We start from the raw sequence: 16,604 nt of genomic DNA on the forward strand, positions 1-16,604 counted from the left end.
GTGGTTTAACCCACAGCGCCACCCGTGTCCCATGTGATAGGATAGCCATCTTCAAATATCTCAAAGATGGAAGATGGAGCAAGCTTGTTTTCTGCTGCTTCATTGGATTCAAGTTACAAAGAAGAAAATTCTGACTAAAAGTTAGGAAGAACTGTCCGATAGTAAGAGCCATTCAACAGTGGAACAGACTATGTACCTCAGAAGGTGGTGAACGCTTCTTCATTGCGGGTTTTTACGCAGAGGTTAGATGGCTATCTGCCAGGGATTCTTTAGCTGTGTTTAGGGGCTAGACTAAACCATGCTTGGGGTCCCTTTCCAATCCTATGGCTTCTATGATGCAAGTAATCCTTTTAGCGGCAGAGGGCAGATGTATACGGAAACGTAATAATCTGCCTCATACTGAATCAGACTCTTGATACATCTAACTCAGGGGATGTGGGTGGTGTTGTGGTCTAAACCACTGAGCCTCTTGGGCTTGCTGATCGGAAGATCGGTGGTTCAAATCCTTGTGACAGGGTGAGCTCCCGTTGCCCTATCCCAGCTCCTGCCAATCTAGCAGTTTGAAAGCACGCCAGGGCAAGTAGATAAATAGATACCGCTGCGGTGGGAAGGTAAACGGCGTTTCCATGCGCTCTGGCTTCCGTCACGGTGTCCCATTGCACCAGAAGCAGTTTAGTCCTGCTGGCCACATGACCCGGAAAGCTGTCTGTGGACAAACATCGGCTCCCTCAGCCTAAAAGCGACATGAGAGCCGCAACCCCATACAGTGGTACCCCGCAAGACGAATGCCTCGCAAGACGGAAAACCCGCAAGACGAAAGGGTTTTCTGTTTTGGAGGCGCTTCGCAAGACGAATTTCCCTATGGGCTTGCTTCGCAAGACGAAAGCCCATAGGGAAATCTCCGGGGACCTGTTTTAAATTGCTGGCGGTCGGGAGCAAAGACTTTCGCCCACAGCCGGCCTTCAGAAGAGGTCCTGGACCTCTTCTGAAGGCCGGCGGGGGGCAAAAGTCTTTGCTCCCCCCCCCGCCTGCCTTCCCGGGACAGCGGAGACTTCTCCGCTGCCCCGGGCGATCTTAAAATGCTGGCGGGCGGGAGCGAAACGTTCGCTGCCGACCCCCAGCATTTTAAAATCTCCCCGGGACAGCGGAGGCTTCGCTCCCGCCCGCCAGCATTTTAAAATCGCCCCGGGACAGCAGGGGCTTTTAAAATGCTGGCGGTCGGCAGCAAAGCCCTCCTGTCCCCGGAGCTTGCGGGGCGGGAGGTGGGAAGAAGGGCTTTTCTTCCCACCGCCAGCCTTCAGAACAGCCTTCTGAAGGCTGGCAGTGGGAAGAAAAGCCCTTGTCCCCCCCCCCCCCAGCCTTCAGAAGAGGTCGGGGGACAGACTGTCCCCGGACCTGGTCTGAAGGCGGTTTCCCTAGGAACGCATTAATTGATTTTCAATGCATTCCTATGGGAAACCGTGCTTCGCAAGACGAAAAACTCGCAAGACGAAGAGACTTGCGGAACGAATTAATTTCGTCTTGCGAGGCACCACTGTAGTTGCCTTTGACTGGACTTAACTGTCCAGGGGTCCTTTACCTTTAACATCTAGCTTAGTCCTGTCAACACTGACAGGCAGCAGGGCTCCATGATTTTAGACAGGGGACATTAGAGCCCTACTTGGAAATGCCACGCACTGAAGCTGGGAACTTCTGCCTGCAAAGCAGATGCAGAAGATCACGCTGAGCTATTGCCCTTCTGCAATCTGCGCTATCTGCAGACTGAAAGAATCAACGGGACCCAGAGAGCCACAGTACGGCATGGGATAATGAACACTGCTTAGCTAATGGGTAGGCAAACTAAGGCCCGGGGGCCGGATCCGGCCCAATCGCCTTCTCAATCCGGCCTGCGGACAGCTCGGGAATCAGCGTGTTTTCACATGAGGAGAATGTGTGCTTTTATTTAAAATGCATCTTTGGGTTATTTGTGGGGCATAGGAATTTGTTCGTTCCCCCCCCCCCAAAAAAAATAGTCCAGCCCCCCACAAGGTCTGAGGGGCAGTGGACTGGCCCCCGGCTGAAAAAGGTGACTGACCCCTGGATTAGCTCCTGTTTGTTATATCTTGGAGTGCGCGGTGTGAATCTCTTGAAAGAAGCACCGTCAGGCTCAACCGAGAACCAGCTTAGGCTGGAAGTTCCGCAGGTGAAGTTTTATTATCTGGAAAGTCATCAGTAAAAGCTACTTTTAGATCATTTTATTATTGTTTTAGGCCTTTTAAAACGCTGCAAGCCGCTTGGCTAGTTCCCTAAAGGCACTGTAAGAGTTTTAGAAGTTTTGGAGCTATATAGTAGTAGTAAACAGAAGCGAGTAGACGCACATCGTGAAGGATACACGTGGACTTTCGATGAGCTTTTGCATAACAGATCCCCATAACTTGTTTTAAGGCTGCGAAGTTCTGCACTGATTTTTTGGGAAAACCCAAAACAAACACAAAATTCAATGTCCCCAATTACTAGTGTTGCGAGGGAATTCCCCCCCCCCCACGCACACCTTTATCTATCCATGTATAATGTTATAAACTTCTATCATGTTAAAGATCTTCTATCACTGTAGCTGTCTCAGAGAAAAATAATATCCTAATGACCAGTGCTGTTTTTTTCTTTGAAAAAGAGGTCTGGAGCTCACAATGAAATTCTTCCTTGTTCTCTTAGAATGGCAATGGCGCACACCTGAGAGGCGCTGGCACTGGCGGAGGAAGAGAGGGGTGGGGTGCCATCGCGGCTGCCCCCCCACTGGGCGCAACACCCCCGCAGGCAGCATGCCACGCCCCAGTCTGCTCTCCGCCCCCCCCCCATGCCAGAGCATGAAGCTCTGCCACTGGTTGCTGGAGCTGAGTTCTGGTAAGCTCCAGCTGAACAAAGCCCCGCTAATGCCTCTCTCTCTTTTTTTTTAAATTTTCAAAGATGTTTATTGAAACTTAACATATATACATAACCAAAATTCCCAACGATTCCCTCACATAAAATATAATATCTAAATTACAACAGCTGCATAATTATACACTTAATTATAAAACCCACCACCCACACCTCCACAGCAATTCAACTTCTTTATATTTCTTTCTACCTCCCCCCTTGCATTCTATAATAAATTATTTTTGTTAAATTCTGATTTTTCCTTCTTTCTTTCTTTGTTTTGTTACTGCTTACATTTTTTATTCTAAGCCTATTAACATGTCATTTTTAGAATATTTGGACATATAATCTTCGAGATACTTCCACTCCATTCTTAGCTTTTGATTTGATTGATATCTTGTAATTGAAGTTATTTTTGCCAATTCTATATACTCACTTAATTTACAAATCCACTCTTCCTTTGTTGGTATGTCCTGAGATTTCCATTTAGTAGCAATCACTACCTTGGCAGCTGTTGTTGCATATAAAAAGATTTTTTTCCATATGTGGTATGTCTTTGCCACCAACCCTAACAGATAGGCTAATGCCTCTCAAACAGAGTCTCACGCAGAAAGACACCATATAATTGTTTTTAAAGAAACAAAAAAAAGGTTCCATTTTTTATTTATTTTTTATTTTCATTTTCAAAAACAGGAACAGAGAGCATATTGAACCCCCTAAATCAGGCATGTCCAAAGTCCGTTTCCAGGATCCGGCCCCTGCGGCAGTTTATTTCCTGGGGTAAAAATTCTAAAAAAAACATCAACAACTTCAATCCTAAAAGAAGCCCAACAACTCCAACCCTGAAAAAAAGCTGAACAACTTCAATCCTAAAAAAATGTCAACAACTTTGGTCGGCCCCCACAGCCCTTCGCTTCATCAAATCTGGCCCTCTTTGAAAAAAGTTTGGACACTATAAATGTTTCTTATAAATAAATTCTAGAGAGTTTAGTCGGGTTTACTGTTCCGTAGGTGCAACAGGGACTGCAGCTTTACAATGCACTCCCAGGCTTGTTTACTTGGAATTAAGCCCTGCTAAATTCATGGAAACATAGAACTTGTTGGCGAGGTACCCAAAGGTTATCCAGTCCAACCCCTGCAATACAGGAATCACAGCTAATTTAATGGAGCTTACGCCCAAATATGCATACACAGGGCATCTGCAACTGCGGCACGTGTTTTCCAAGGAGAAAGGGGCGGCATCCAACTTGGTTTTACCCAGTTTTCAACAGACTTGTTAAAATTAATTCAAAAAAGGCCACCTACTGTGGACGTGGGTGGCGCTGTGGTCTAAACCACTGAGCCTAGGGCTTGCCGATCAGAAGGTCGGCGGTTCGAATCCCCACGACGGGGTGAGCTCCCGTTGCTCAGTCCCTGCTCCTGCCAACCTAGCAGTTTGAAAGCACGTCAAAGTGCAAGTAGATAAATAGGTATCACTCTGGCGGGTAAACAGCGGTTTCCGTGCGCTGCTCTGGTTCGCCAGAAGCGGCTTAGTCATGCTGGCCACATGACCTGGAAGCTGTACGCCGGCTCCCTTGGCCAATAAAGCGAGATGAGCGCCACAACCCCAGAGTCGGCCCTGACTGGACCTAATGGTCAGGGGTCCCTTTACCTTTTACCTTTACTGTTTAACCGATGGGTAAGCAAACTAACACCTTCTCAATCCGGCCCACAGGCAGTCTGGGAATCAGCGTGTTTTTACATGAGTAGAATGTGTGCTTTTATATAAAATGCATCTTTGGGTTATTTGCGGGGCATAGGAATTCATTCATTTCCCCCCGCCAAAAATATAGTCCGGCCCCCCACAAGTTCTGAGGGACAGTGGACCGGCCCCCTGCTGAAAAAGTTTGACCCCTGGTTTAACCAGCTCTGACTTCACACTATTTGTGCAATGGGAGGGTTTAGGCAGGCAATTACTTTGCTCCTGTTAGTTTCCTGATGGGGCAGGCCCAGGAGTAGTTCCAAGGAGCATTATACTCGATTCAATTTAAATGAACTAAAACTGCTGAAACTCACCAAATTGAATCAGATGTGTGTGGTTTTTCTTTTGCAATACAGTGGTGCCTCGCAAGACGAAATTAATCCGTTCCGCGAGTCTCTTCGTCTTGCGGTTTTTTCGTCTTGCGGCTTAGCGGCTATTAGCGGCTTAGCGGCTATTAACGGCTATTAGCGGCTTTAAGAAAAAGGAAACAAACTCGCAAGAACTCGCAAGACGTTTCGTCTTGCGAAGCAAGCCCATAGGGAAATTCGTCTTGCGGAACGACTCAAAAAACGGAAAACTCTTTCGTCTAGCGAGTTTTTCGTCTTGTGAGGCATTCGTCTTGCGGGGCACCACTGTATTTCTGCAAAGGGATTCCCCTTTAGGCAACCCTGTATCAGGGAGCTTTGAATGTTTGATGTTTTTTGTTATTATGCTTTTATATGTGCTGGAAGCTACCCAGAGTAGCTGGGGCAGCCCAGCCAGACGGGCGGTGTAATAATAATAATAATAAATTATAATGATGATAATAATAATAATCACCCATTAATAATAATACTATATTATTATTATTATTATTATTATTATTATTATTATTATTATACTATTATGATACTATACTACGTTATTATTAATTTATTATTATCAGTAGCAGCTGTTATTATTATTATTAATTTATACACACCTAATAATATTTATTCATATATTCATAATAATAATAATAGTAATAGTAACAACACTATTATTATATTATATTTTATTATTAATAATAATTTATTATCATCATCAGTAGCAGCTGTTATTATTATTATTAATTTATACGCCACCTAATAATATTTATTCTAATAATATTAATATTAATATTAACAACAACAACACTGTTGTGATACTATACTGCATTATTATCATTAATTTATTACTACCATCAGTAGCAGCCGCAGCCAAAATGAACCCCCCAGCCCAGCCCCAGGCGTCGTCGTGTGCACTCTGCACGCGCCCAGGAGCCCTCTCGCGGCCTGAGCCCGAACTTCTCCTCCTTCCTTCCTCCTCCGAAGCGGGGGGTTCCGCCTCTGCCCTTCTCCTCCTCCTCCTTCTCCCGTGGCGCCGGACCCCGGCTGCCGGATGCGGCCTCCCCCGGTGCGGGTGCTGCGCCTCGGCCGCGCGGCCTACCTGGACTCCCTGGCGGCGCAGGGCCGCTGCGTGAGGCGCCACCGCGAGGCCTCGGCCTCGGCCTCTGAGGCGCCGCACCGGCTGCTGCTGTGGGAGCCGTCGGGCCCCGTCTTCACGGTGGGGCTGCGCGGCCTGGACGCCCGGCGGGCCTCGGCGGAGGAGGAGCGTCGGCTGCGGGCGCTGGGCGCCGGCTTCGAGCGCGTCCCCCGCGGCGGCCTGGCCACCTTCCACGGGCCCGGCCAGCTGGTGGCCTACCCGGTGCTGGACCTGCGGCGCTTCGGGCTGCCCGTGCGGGGCTACGTGGCCGCCCTGGAGAGCGTGGCCGTGGCCGCCTGCCGAAGGCTCGGCCTCCCGCAAGCCGAAGCCCTGCCGCCGCCCTGCACCGGCGTCTGGCTCCGAGGGAGGAAGGTCTGCGCCATCGGTGGGTGAGAGGCATAGCTAGATCTACCTAGGGCTCTGTGTGTGTGTGTGTGTGTGTGTATGTGTATGTGTATCTTGCTATACCTGTATATATATGTGTGTGTGTGTGTGTGTGTGTGTGTGTGTGTATAAAATATCTAGGGTTATATCTGTATATCCATCTCTCTCTCTCTTTTTGTGTGTGTGTGTGTGTGTGTGTGTGTGTGTGTATGGCTATACGTGTGTGTGTGTGTGTGTGTGTGTGTGTGTGTGTGTATATGGCTATCTATATGTACCTAGGGCTATACCCATATTCACATCTATATCCATATCTATCTCTATACCTATCTATCTGTATCCATATCTATACCTATCTATCTGAGATAGGTTTTAGGTTATGTTTTAGGTTTTAGGTTATGTTATGCCTTAATAGGTCATGTTTATTCTGGATTTTATGTTTTTATAGATTATGTTTGAATAGGATGAGAGTGTCGGAGATACGTGCAAATGTATATGTGAACCCGGTCTTTGGGTGGGTGTTTGATTTTCGTTGTTGTGTATACTGTGTATATACGGACAATGACAATAAATTTATCTATCTATCTATCTATCTATCTATCTGTATAAATCATATCATATCTACCTAGGAATATATCTATATCCATCTCTCTCTCTCTATATATATAGATCTATGGCTATCTGTATCTATATCTATATGTATCTAGGGCTATACCCATACCCACATCTATATCCATATCTATATGTATCTATACAGTATAAATCTCTATATATGTCATATATCTACCTAGAGCTATATCCATATCTATATCCATCTCTATATCCCTATCTATATGGCTGTCTTTTTCTATATCTATCTAGGGCTATGTCTATATCTAGCTATAGCCATAGCCATTTCTATTTCTATATATATGTCTATGTCTATATCTATAATCTATAATCTATATCTATATATCATATCTATCTACCAGTATATCTATATCTATGTATATCTATGTCTCTACCTGTATCTATCAGCATCTACAGCTGTACAGTATATCATGGGGTGGAAATGGACCGATCCGTCTATCCTGAAGGAAGACGCATCTTTTGTTCACTTTTGGGTGCTGAAGACATGTCTTCCAGGCATCATCTTAGAAGAATTGTTCCCTCCAGTGTGTGAGAGAAACAAACACTGGAGGGAACATTCCTTTCTTAAATTCGGACTTGCCATTTACAGCGTTAACACATGCTGATAGCCTTTAGCCAATTAAACTATTTGTAAGTTAATTCATTTCCCTGGTGAGTCAATTAAATATTGCAGCCCTAATCTTAAATTTTGCTACCTTTTAAATGCAGGGTTAATAGTTTGCTGGAAGTTTATTTATTCCGGTGTTCACTCTGAGGTTACTCCATGCAGTAGTTTTCTTCAGTACAGTGCTACCTTGGTTCTCAAATGCCTTTTTACTCAAACAACTTGGAACCTAAACACTGCAAACCCAGAGGTTAAGTGTTCCAGTTTTTCGGAAGCTGGAAATGCTCCGTTTTAAGTGTTACGCTTCCGATTTGAGTGCCACACTTCCGATTTGAGTGTTACACTGAGGTCTATCTGTTTTTGCTATTTATTTTGCATTTTTGTTTTTGCGGCTCTCTTCGTTTTGTTTTTGTGTCTGCGTGGAACCCAGTTCAGCTACTGATTGATTGATTGTGTGACTGCAGTACACTGTTTATTGCTTTCATTTTTATGGATCAATGGTATCATTAGATAGTAAAATCCATGTTAAATTGCTGTTTTGGGGTTGTTTTTAAAAGTCTGGAACAGATTAATCCATTTTGCATTACTTTCTATGGGAAAGTGCACCTTGGTTTTGGAACGCTTTGGTTTTGGAACGGACTTCCGGAACGGATTAAGTTTGAGAACCAAGGTACCACTGTATTGCAGCACAGCGCTTGATAAATCGACAGGCGGCTCTCCCTTCCCAGTAAGTTTAATGCATCTCTCTGGTCTTGCTCTCCAGGCATCCACTGCGGAAGGCATATCACCTCGCACGGTTTGGCTCTGAACTGCTGCACCGACTTGACGTGGTTTGACCACATTGTTCCTTGTGGGCTGGAGGGGAAGGAGGTGACCTCTTTGAGCAGAGAACTCCAGAGACACGTCTCGGTTGAGGAAGCCACCGAGCCTTTTCTGGCTGCCTTTCAGGAGGTGTTCAAGTGCACTTTGATGGAAGGATCTCCAACAGAGAATTAGGAGTTTGGGAGAATGAATTGTCCTAATATCCGCCTGCTCCTTAGGAACACGCAGTTCTGTTCCCAACAGAAGATCTATTGAATCATGAAAATCACTGTATGCCTTTGTGTATGAGGTTTGTCTTCTGCTGCCAATGTGTTGCCTTCAGATATTACTGTGTTACAACTCCCATTAGCCGTGAGGGCTGGGGATGATAGGAATTGGAGTTCAACAACATCTGGAGAGACATCCCTGTGGGCCGACCCAGTTCTGCTGCGTAGACTTGAAATGCTGGCGATTCCTTTCCCAGCCAGTCCTGGGAATTTTGCCTTTTTGTGAAAGGAGAGTCCCAAGGAATTTCCAACAGAATGTTCAGCCACTCAAATAAACTACGGTTCACAGGAAGCCGTGATGGTATTAAAGGTGTTCAAAGTTTGTGGTGTAATGGGGTTTCTGTTCAGTTGTTTCCGTTAAATAGCAGAGCAGGAGAGCTGAAGATAGCACCAATATATTTCGCACCTGGCAACACAACGTTCCCCACTGGTTTCAGATTTTCAGATAGTACCTGGGTAGACAAGTAGACAAATTTTCACAGTCCTCTTGCATCTATGGTGGCTCATTGACCACAGGTGTATACTTAATTCTGACCCAACTAAGTCTCCTGGAACAAAAAATACCTCAGGAGGTTTAGTTTGGTCAGAATCAAGTACAGTGGTACCTCGAGTTAAGTACTTAATTCATTCCAGAGGTCCGTACTTAACCTGAAACTGTTCTTAACCTGAAGCACCACTTTACCTAATGGGGCCTCCTGCTGCTGCGCCGCCGGAGCACGATTTCTGTTCTTATCCTGAAGCAAAGTTCTTAACCTGAAGCACTATTTCTGGGTTAGCGGAGTCTGTAACCTGAAGCGTATGTAACCTGAAGCGTATGTAACTTGAGGTACAACTATACAGAGAAAGAATATAGACCTCGTGATTTTAGAGATGATTGTAGAAGTGGAACAGGATTCACTGTGATAACATGTTGAAGGTTTTTCCCCCCAAATATTCGGAGATCGCTTAACATGGATTAAGACACTTTGAATTTTCCCAATCGCCTCTCCCCCCTCCCATCCCCAGTAAACTAACAAAATAAATAATCTATAAAGCCATCTTTGTTAGGTGGTTTTTCCGTGGGTGTTATTCAGCGGTTCCTGCAGGTGTCCTTGTCAAGTATTTCCACTCTTTATTGACTAGGGTAAATTTATATTCTGGCGATGCAGTGTGATCCGAAAAATGCTTACTTAGAAGTAAACCACAGGACTTCCTCTAGTATATGGGTTTAGGATTGCAGCCTTAAGAGTATGTACAGCTTCCTGAGACAAGTTAATATGAAATATTTTCATTGTTCTAATTAAAAGGCAAGTGGCTGCCATATATATATTTCTTCTGGGACACCTGAAGCATGCTTTCAGGTCCCCTTTCTGAGGTCACAACTGAGGTGGTTAAAGAATGCTAAATAAGTAGATTAGTTCCACTACTTGACAGCATTCTTACGAATGTCATTGCAGTTCTGATCTGCAAGGGCTAAGATATTCTAGAATCCCACATCCAGAATAAAATGATTTTCATAATAGCTGGGTGGTGCCAGATGAAGCCCTGGTGGATGTCTAGACATGTTTTAGGATTCAGAGGCTGCAGCCTAACCTGACAAGTATTAGTGTATGGGGAAAAGGAAATTTGGGTCTGTCTGGCAGCTGGAAAGATGGGAGGTTCTAACTTAGTTTGATGGTCGACACTCAACTACTATTATAGGAAGCGTTTTATTCTTGTATCTATAAAGGTATTTATGAGCCGTAATAGCACATAATACTGTGGTGGCACACAACAAATAAAACTGAAAACACAACAAAAATCATAACATACAACATAAAATGGTAGCATACAAGATCCAAATAAATAAATAATACAAATAAAATGTATTCTCTAAAAATGCTTGGCAGAGCAAAAATGTTTTTTGCTAATGGCAAAATGTTTTCCCAGCTCTACTTCTGAATCCCTCCTGGATAACAAAGAAATACCTGTGTCCAGGTGGAGGAATGGGGTGGGAAACTTTTCTTTCTTTATGTATGTTGCCTTTTGGGGAGATAACAAGGGAACCCCCCAGCCCATAAGGCAGGAGAACACAGTACAGTAGTACCTTGGTTTACGAACTTAATCCGTTCTGGAAGTCCGTTCTTAAACCAAGGCGTGCTTTCCCATAGCAGCAGGGGACTCAGTTTACAAATGGAACACACTCAACAGGAAGCAGAACGTGTTCTGCTTCCAAGGAAAAGTTCACAAACCAAAACACCTACTTCCGGGTTTGCAGCGTTCTTAATCCAAGTTGTTCATAAACTAAGCTGTTCTTAAACCAAGGTACCACTGTACTTCTTCCCTTCTGGAAAGGCAACAGTGTTGTGGGGAGAAGAGGCATACTTCTCATGTGGCTCTGGGTGTCTGATATTTCCCCAAATGGTGCAGAAAGGAGCCGTGCCACAAAGACACGATCCTTCTCTCGAGAAAGGTAATCCATCAAGGCGACCAAAGCCAATTTGGCCCCATAACTAGGCATGAACCCACATTGAAATACGTTGAGACAATCTGTTCCATGAGTACTTGGCAAGTATTGCCACGCAACCCTGTCAACCGCCTTCTTGAAATGGGTCTTTGGGATTAGGCAGTAGTACTACTACTACTAGTAGTAATTTATTTGTACCCCGCCCATCTGGCTGGGTTTCCCCAGCCACTCTGGGCGGCTTCCAACAAAGATTAAAAATACATTAAAATGTCACACATTAAAAACTTCCCTTCAGATGTCTTATAAATGTCAGGTAGTTGTTTATCTCTTTGACATCTGATGGGAGGGCGTTCCATAGGGCAGGTGCCACTACCAAGAAGGCCCTCTTCCTGGTTCTCTGTAACCTCACTTCTCACAGGGAGGGAACCGCCAGGAGGCCCTCAGCTCTGGACCTCAGTGTCTGGGCAGAACGATGGGGGTGGAGACGCTCCTTCAGGTATACTGGGCCGAGGCCGTTTAGGGCTTTAAAGGTCATCACCAACCAACAGATTTTCTGGAGTGGTGAGATCATGGTGTCTTTTGGGACAGCTGAGACCATTCCTGCCCTAACACACTGACTGCATGCTGGACCCACTTGGTCACATGCTCTTGGCAAGTTTTAATAAGCCCAAAGGGTCAAGAGAACAGACACACTGCTAGCCACATTGTTGCAAGGAACTTGTCCACGTCATTGATTGAAACCGATCCCATGAACTTGCAGCAAACGCCACTGGACACCTCCATTGGAGATGGCCGGGAACGTGGATCGCCATGAAGATTGCTATGAAGGCAAGTGATGCTCAAGGTGCCTTGCAAACAGTTCACAGTGGGCTTTTCTGAAGGGTCTAAAACAAATATTTTTTAAAGTGTGGAAGAATTGCTACAAACCTTTATAACTTCACAGGTTTCAGCTCTGCAAAAACCTGGCTAGCTTGTGAATGTTAGAGCATCGCTTCTCAATCAGAAGGTGACTCTTAAAATATGTGTGTACAAGAATTAAGGTGGAGGTGAAGAGGTCCAAAGTCAACATTTGTTCAAAAACCCCGATTAAAAAGGCTTTCCCTTTCACCTCTGCTCCTTAAATGGAACTAAATGTCGTTCCAGTGAAGAATGCTCTCTTTCTGCCCTTCCCATCTCTACCATTTGACACTTTGATTTATCTGACGTTATTTATTAAATGAATTATATGGGTTTGGTTTTTTTAATACCAGGTCTGGCTTGGCCAGAGAATCATGGCATATAGCCAGTGGCTTGCTTAGAAGAGTACAATGCTGGGGGTTGTTTTGTTTTTTATGGAGTTATTTTTAAAGCTTTCAGCAATTGTGTTTCCTTGAGGCTTCTTCTGTTGAGAGAAAGTTGGGGATTCTTGAGTTAGTGGCATTTAGGCTCCTCATCAATTTCCCACAGGAATGTGGGCAAAAATCCAAGCAAATTGCAAGGGGTCCCTGAGTAAAGAGTAGCATCATTTATTTAAATATAATTGAGCCACAATTTTATAAAGTGTATCGCTGTGGCTTGCAGCGTGGCCATATAATCAGTTCATACAAATACCCATAAAACATAACAAAAATCATTACGAGTTGGTTAAAAATAGAAACTCATTGTGAAGGCCTGTCTATAAACAGCAGATCTTTCAGAAGATGCCTGAGGTTTGTCCCGGTGCGCCTCATGGGTGCTACAATCCTGTGCACATTTTTTTGTTTTTTTACCTTCCCTTTGCAGTGGTACCTATTTATCTACTTGCCCTGGCGTGCTTTTGAACTGCTAGGTTGGCAGGAGCTGGGACTGAGCAACAGGAGCTCACCCTCTCACAGGGATACGAACCACTGACCTTCCGATCGGCAAGCCCAAGGCTCAGTGGTTTAGACCCTCATCCTGTGCACAGTTACCTGGAGGTAAGTGTCTTTGAAAAAAGGGGGCTTTACTGCCAAGTAAATTCCTGCCTTGCAGGGGGTTGGTGTCCCTTCCAACTTTACAATTCAATGATTCTAAATATGCATGTAGTTGGACTCGATGGCCCTTGTGGTCTCTTCCAACTCTATGATTCTATAAGCTACTGAAGGTAATGGGGCCCTTTCTATGTCCAGCTGTCCTTTGTCAACAACAAATTGTCCCTGTTGTTTTTTGTTGTTGAATAAATGCTATATGGTAGTTTATGGACCTAATAGGTATCTCAAGCCATTTGCACATGTTGCCATGCATCTAGTGCATGCAGAATGTAGGCACCCTATATATAGAAAGGAGCGAACCAGTGATATTTTTGGGAGCAGGCTAGCAGGTGGGGCCCATTACTTACATCACAGGAGCCTATACAACACAAAACAAAACACTGTTGCTGTAGGAAAAAGGTAAAGGTAAAGGTACCCCTGACCATTAGGTCCAGTCGACGACGACTCTAGGGTTGCGGCGCTCATCTCGCTTTACTGGCCGAGGGAGCCGACATTTATCCACAGACAGTTTTTCTGGGTCATGTGGCCAGCATGACTAAGCCACTTCTGGTGAACCAGAGCAGCACACGGAAACGCTGTTTACCTTCCCGCCGGAGCAGTACCTATTTATCTACTTGCACTCTGACGTGCTCTTGAACTGCTAGGTGGGCAGGAGCAGGGACCGAGCAACGGGAGCTCACCCCATCGTGGGGATTCGAACCACTGACCTTCTGATCGGCAAGCCCTAGGCTCTGTGGTTTAACCCACAGCGCCACCCGCATCCCATAGCTGCTGTATGTAGGTTTTATTTTATTTGTTTTTTATCTTATATTTTGGAAATGTACATCCATTTTTCCCCCTTTAAATTTTTTGGGGGCCCCCAAGAGAGTGTGGCCCTAAGCTATAGTTTGTTTAGCTTATATGTAAATCTGGGATTGGACTATATGTCTCCGATCTGGCTAGGCACCCCCAAACAGCTTGCAGGGGTTCCTGCTTTCGGTCAAACTTAACTCAACCTCAGATCACTTTCATTTAAAAGCATTTTATCAGCCCCATTTTTCTCAGCTAGCGGAACTAGTGGTTTCTGAGGATTGAGATGCACCACTATTGTTGCTTCGCGAAACAGCCGGGAGTCTCTTGACCTCTGCTCCATTGCAAAATAGCCCATCCTTGCCATTGCGCCACATTTATGGCTTCTAGGAACGGGAGCGGCCGCTCCTGTTCAGAGGGAAGATGAGGTCAGGACCTTCCAGCGCAGCTGAGACATGCCCCACAGTTGCGTAAGTCGTCCCAGGTATGTAGCCCGAAATATGCACCGCAACTGCAGATTTAACTCATAAATCCAGGCAGTAATTTAGCCCTGCCATCTTGCAGGAGGAAAAAATAAAACAAGGACTGAGGCGGTGGCTTAGGACATGTCTGCATGAATGTCAATCAAGTGAAACTCTGACGTTCACTCAACCGCCATGCTCACCACTGCAGGGCAGGCCTGATACAGACCCTGATGTGGGGCAAACAGGAGTGAGACCAGAAGCACATTGCAAAGTATGAGAACAATCTCTCAAAGGACCTGTTGATGGCATGTTACCATTGGACTGTGGAGAGTGTATTAACTTATGGTCTGTGTGTGTGGTTTGGGAGCTGCACGGCCAGGGAAAAAACAATGCTATCCAGGGTTGTAAAGACTGCAGAGAGAATAATTGAGCGCACTCTTCCCACCTTGGATCAAAGCTATGCTTCCAGGTGCCATAAGAAAGCTGCAGAGATAGCGCAGGACAGTGCGCACCCCGGAAATGATCTCTTTCAGCTTCTGCCTTCTGGAAGAAGGTCCAGGACTAGCCGCCTGAGAAACAGTTTCTATCCAAATGCGATTTTGGTTTTAAACGCAGTGTAAGGTAGTCTCTGTGGGAGTATATTGTATTTAATTATGGGGTATCAGAGTTTTTAGGGGGCTAACCAGGCTGGGATAGCAGGCTTGTTGGTTTTGAATGTCTGATGTAGATTTTTTCAATTTCATTGTTCTGTATGGGACAATGACAATAATGATTATCGTATCGTATCGTAACATCAGAAGAGCCTGCCGGATCAGGCCAATGGCTTGTCTACTCCAGCATCCTGATCTCACAGCGGCCGAACAGTTTTCTGTGGAAAACCAGCAAGCAGGATCCAGGCACCAGAGCAATCGTCTCCCTGTGGATTTCCATCAACTGGGATTCTGAAGCATCGCTGCGCTGTGGAGCGCAGAACAGAGCCATCGTTGGCAGAATTCTGCTCCTGGAGTTTGTCTAATCCTCTTTTATTTTTTATTTATTTTTATCTTTTTTAGAGAAGATTGGAAAACGTTTATTGTTGTTTTTTTTAAAAAAAATTATTTAACATAACTATTACAAAATACAGTGGTGCCTCTGGTTAAGTACTTAAGTACGGAGGTCCGTTCTTAACCTGAAACTGTTCTTAACCTGAAGCACCACTTTAGCTAATGGGCCTCCTGCTGCTGCCGCACCGCTGGAGTACGATTTCTGTTCTCAACCTGAAGCAAAGTTCTTAACCTGAAGCACTATTTCTGGGTTAGCGGAGTCTGTAACCTGAAGCGTATGTAACCTGAAGCATATGTAACTCGAGGTACCACTGTATAAGCAAAATATTGCAAATACATACATACATGTATATTTCAGATAAGCACACGTATATATAAAAACGAACAAAAAAGGAAAAAGGAAGAAAAGAAAAGGGAGAAGAAGAAAAGTTGGAAGAATTTCTTCCAAATTTATTCTACAGATATCTCAATAGTAAAATTTCATTAATTGACTTCCATCGCTTACACTGCACTTCCTATATACATTTTAAGCAAAGTTGTATCTGTTATTCCGTATTTTCCCCATACAATTGTATGGTCTAATCCTCTTTTAAAGCCCCCCAAGTTGGTGCTGCAGCAGTGAGTTCCACAGTTTAACTATGCACTGTGCACTTTCTTCTCTCTAATTTATTTCTTTGGTTTTTCAACTTAAAATTTTACAGAGATATATCAAACACAAATCACAAGAAACAAGATTCCAAAGAATCTCCCCCTCCCCTATGTGGGTCCTATCATTAATCAATGACTCCGGCATCTTTTATGATCATCCAAATCCTTTACCTCTTCTGTCATGTCCAGAATTAATCTTAAACTACAAGAGATATTCCAATCTGACTAACGATTTTAACTTGAGGGGGCCCCCAAGCTATAGCTTGTTTAGCTTATACATAAATCCGGCGCTGCACATATCCCTAAACATTTTGTGAATCTTTGTACTTTTGTCCATTTACTGTATTCATTTCCCCCAATCTGAACTATAAAATGGTGGTTTTCTTGAGTCAAAATCAGAGTACAGTACCACTAAACATTTTTTTT

General features: G+C 44.6%; 1 protein-coding gene across 1 annotated transcript; it reads left to right on the plus strand.

The window, feature by feature from the left end:
- The first annotated feature begins 6,019 nt into the window (after positions 1–6,019).
- Positions 6,020–9,143, plus strand: LIPT2 (lipoyl(octanoyl) transferase 2). Its single transcript, XM_081197475.1, has 2 exons — positions 6,020–6,503; positions 8,497–9,143. Exons 1-2 carry the CDS (start codon positions 6,035–6,037, stop codon positions 8,727–8,729), a joined length of 702 nt encoding a protein of 233 aa, XP_081053601.1. The 5' UTR covers positions 6,020–6,034; the 3' UTR covers positions 8,730–9,143.
- The last annotated feature ends 7,461 nt before the right edge of the window (positions 9,144–16,604 follow it).

Source organism: Podarcis bocagei, assembly GCF_964188305.1.
Source record: "Podarcis bocagei genome assembly, chromosome: 6".
Taxonomy (NCBI): domain Eukaryota; kingdom Metazoa; phylum Chordata; class Lepidosauria; order Squamata; family Lacertidae; genus Podarcis; species Podarcis bocagei.

Coding starts and splice junctions, on each gene's coding strand:
- LIPT2 (XM_081197475.1), top strand. CDS start 6,035: ATGCGGCCTCCCCCGGTGCGGGTGCTGCGCCTCGGCCGCGCGGCCTAC. Junction 6,504..8,496: donor GAGGAAGGTCTGCGCCATCG/GTGGGTGAGAGG, acceptor CTTGCTCTCCAG/GCATCCACTGCGGAAGGCAT.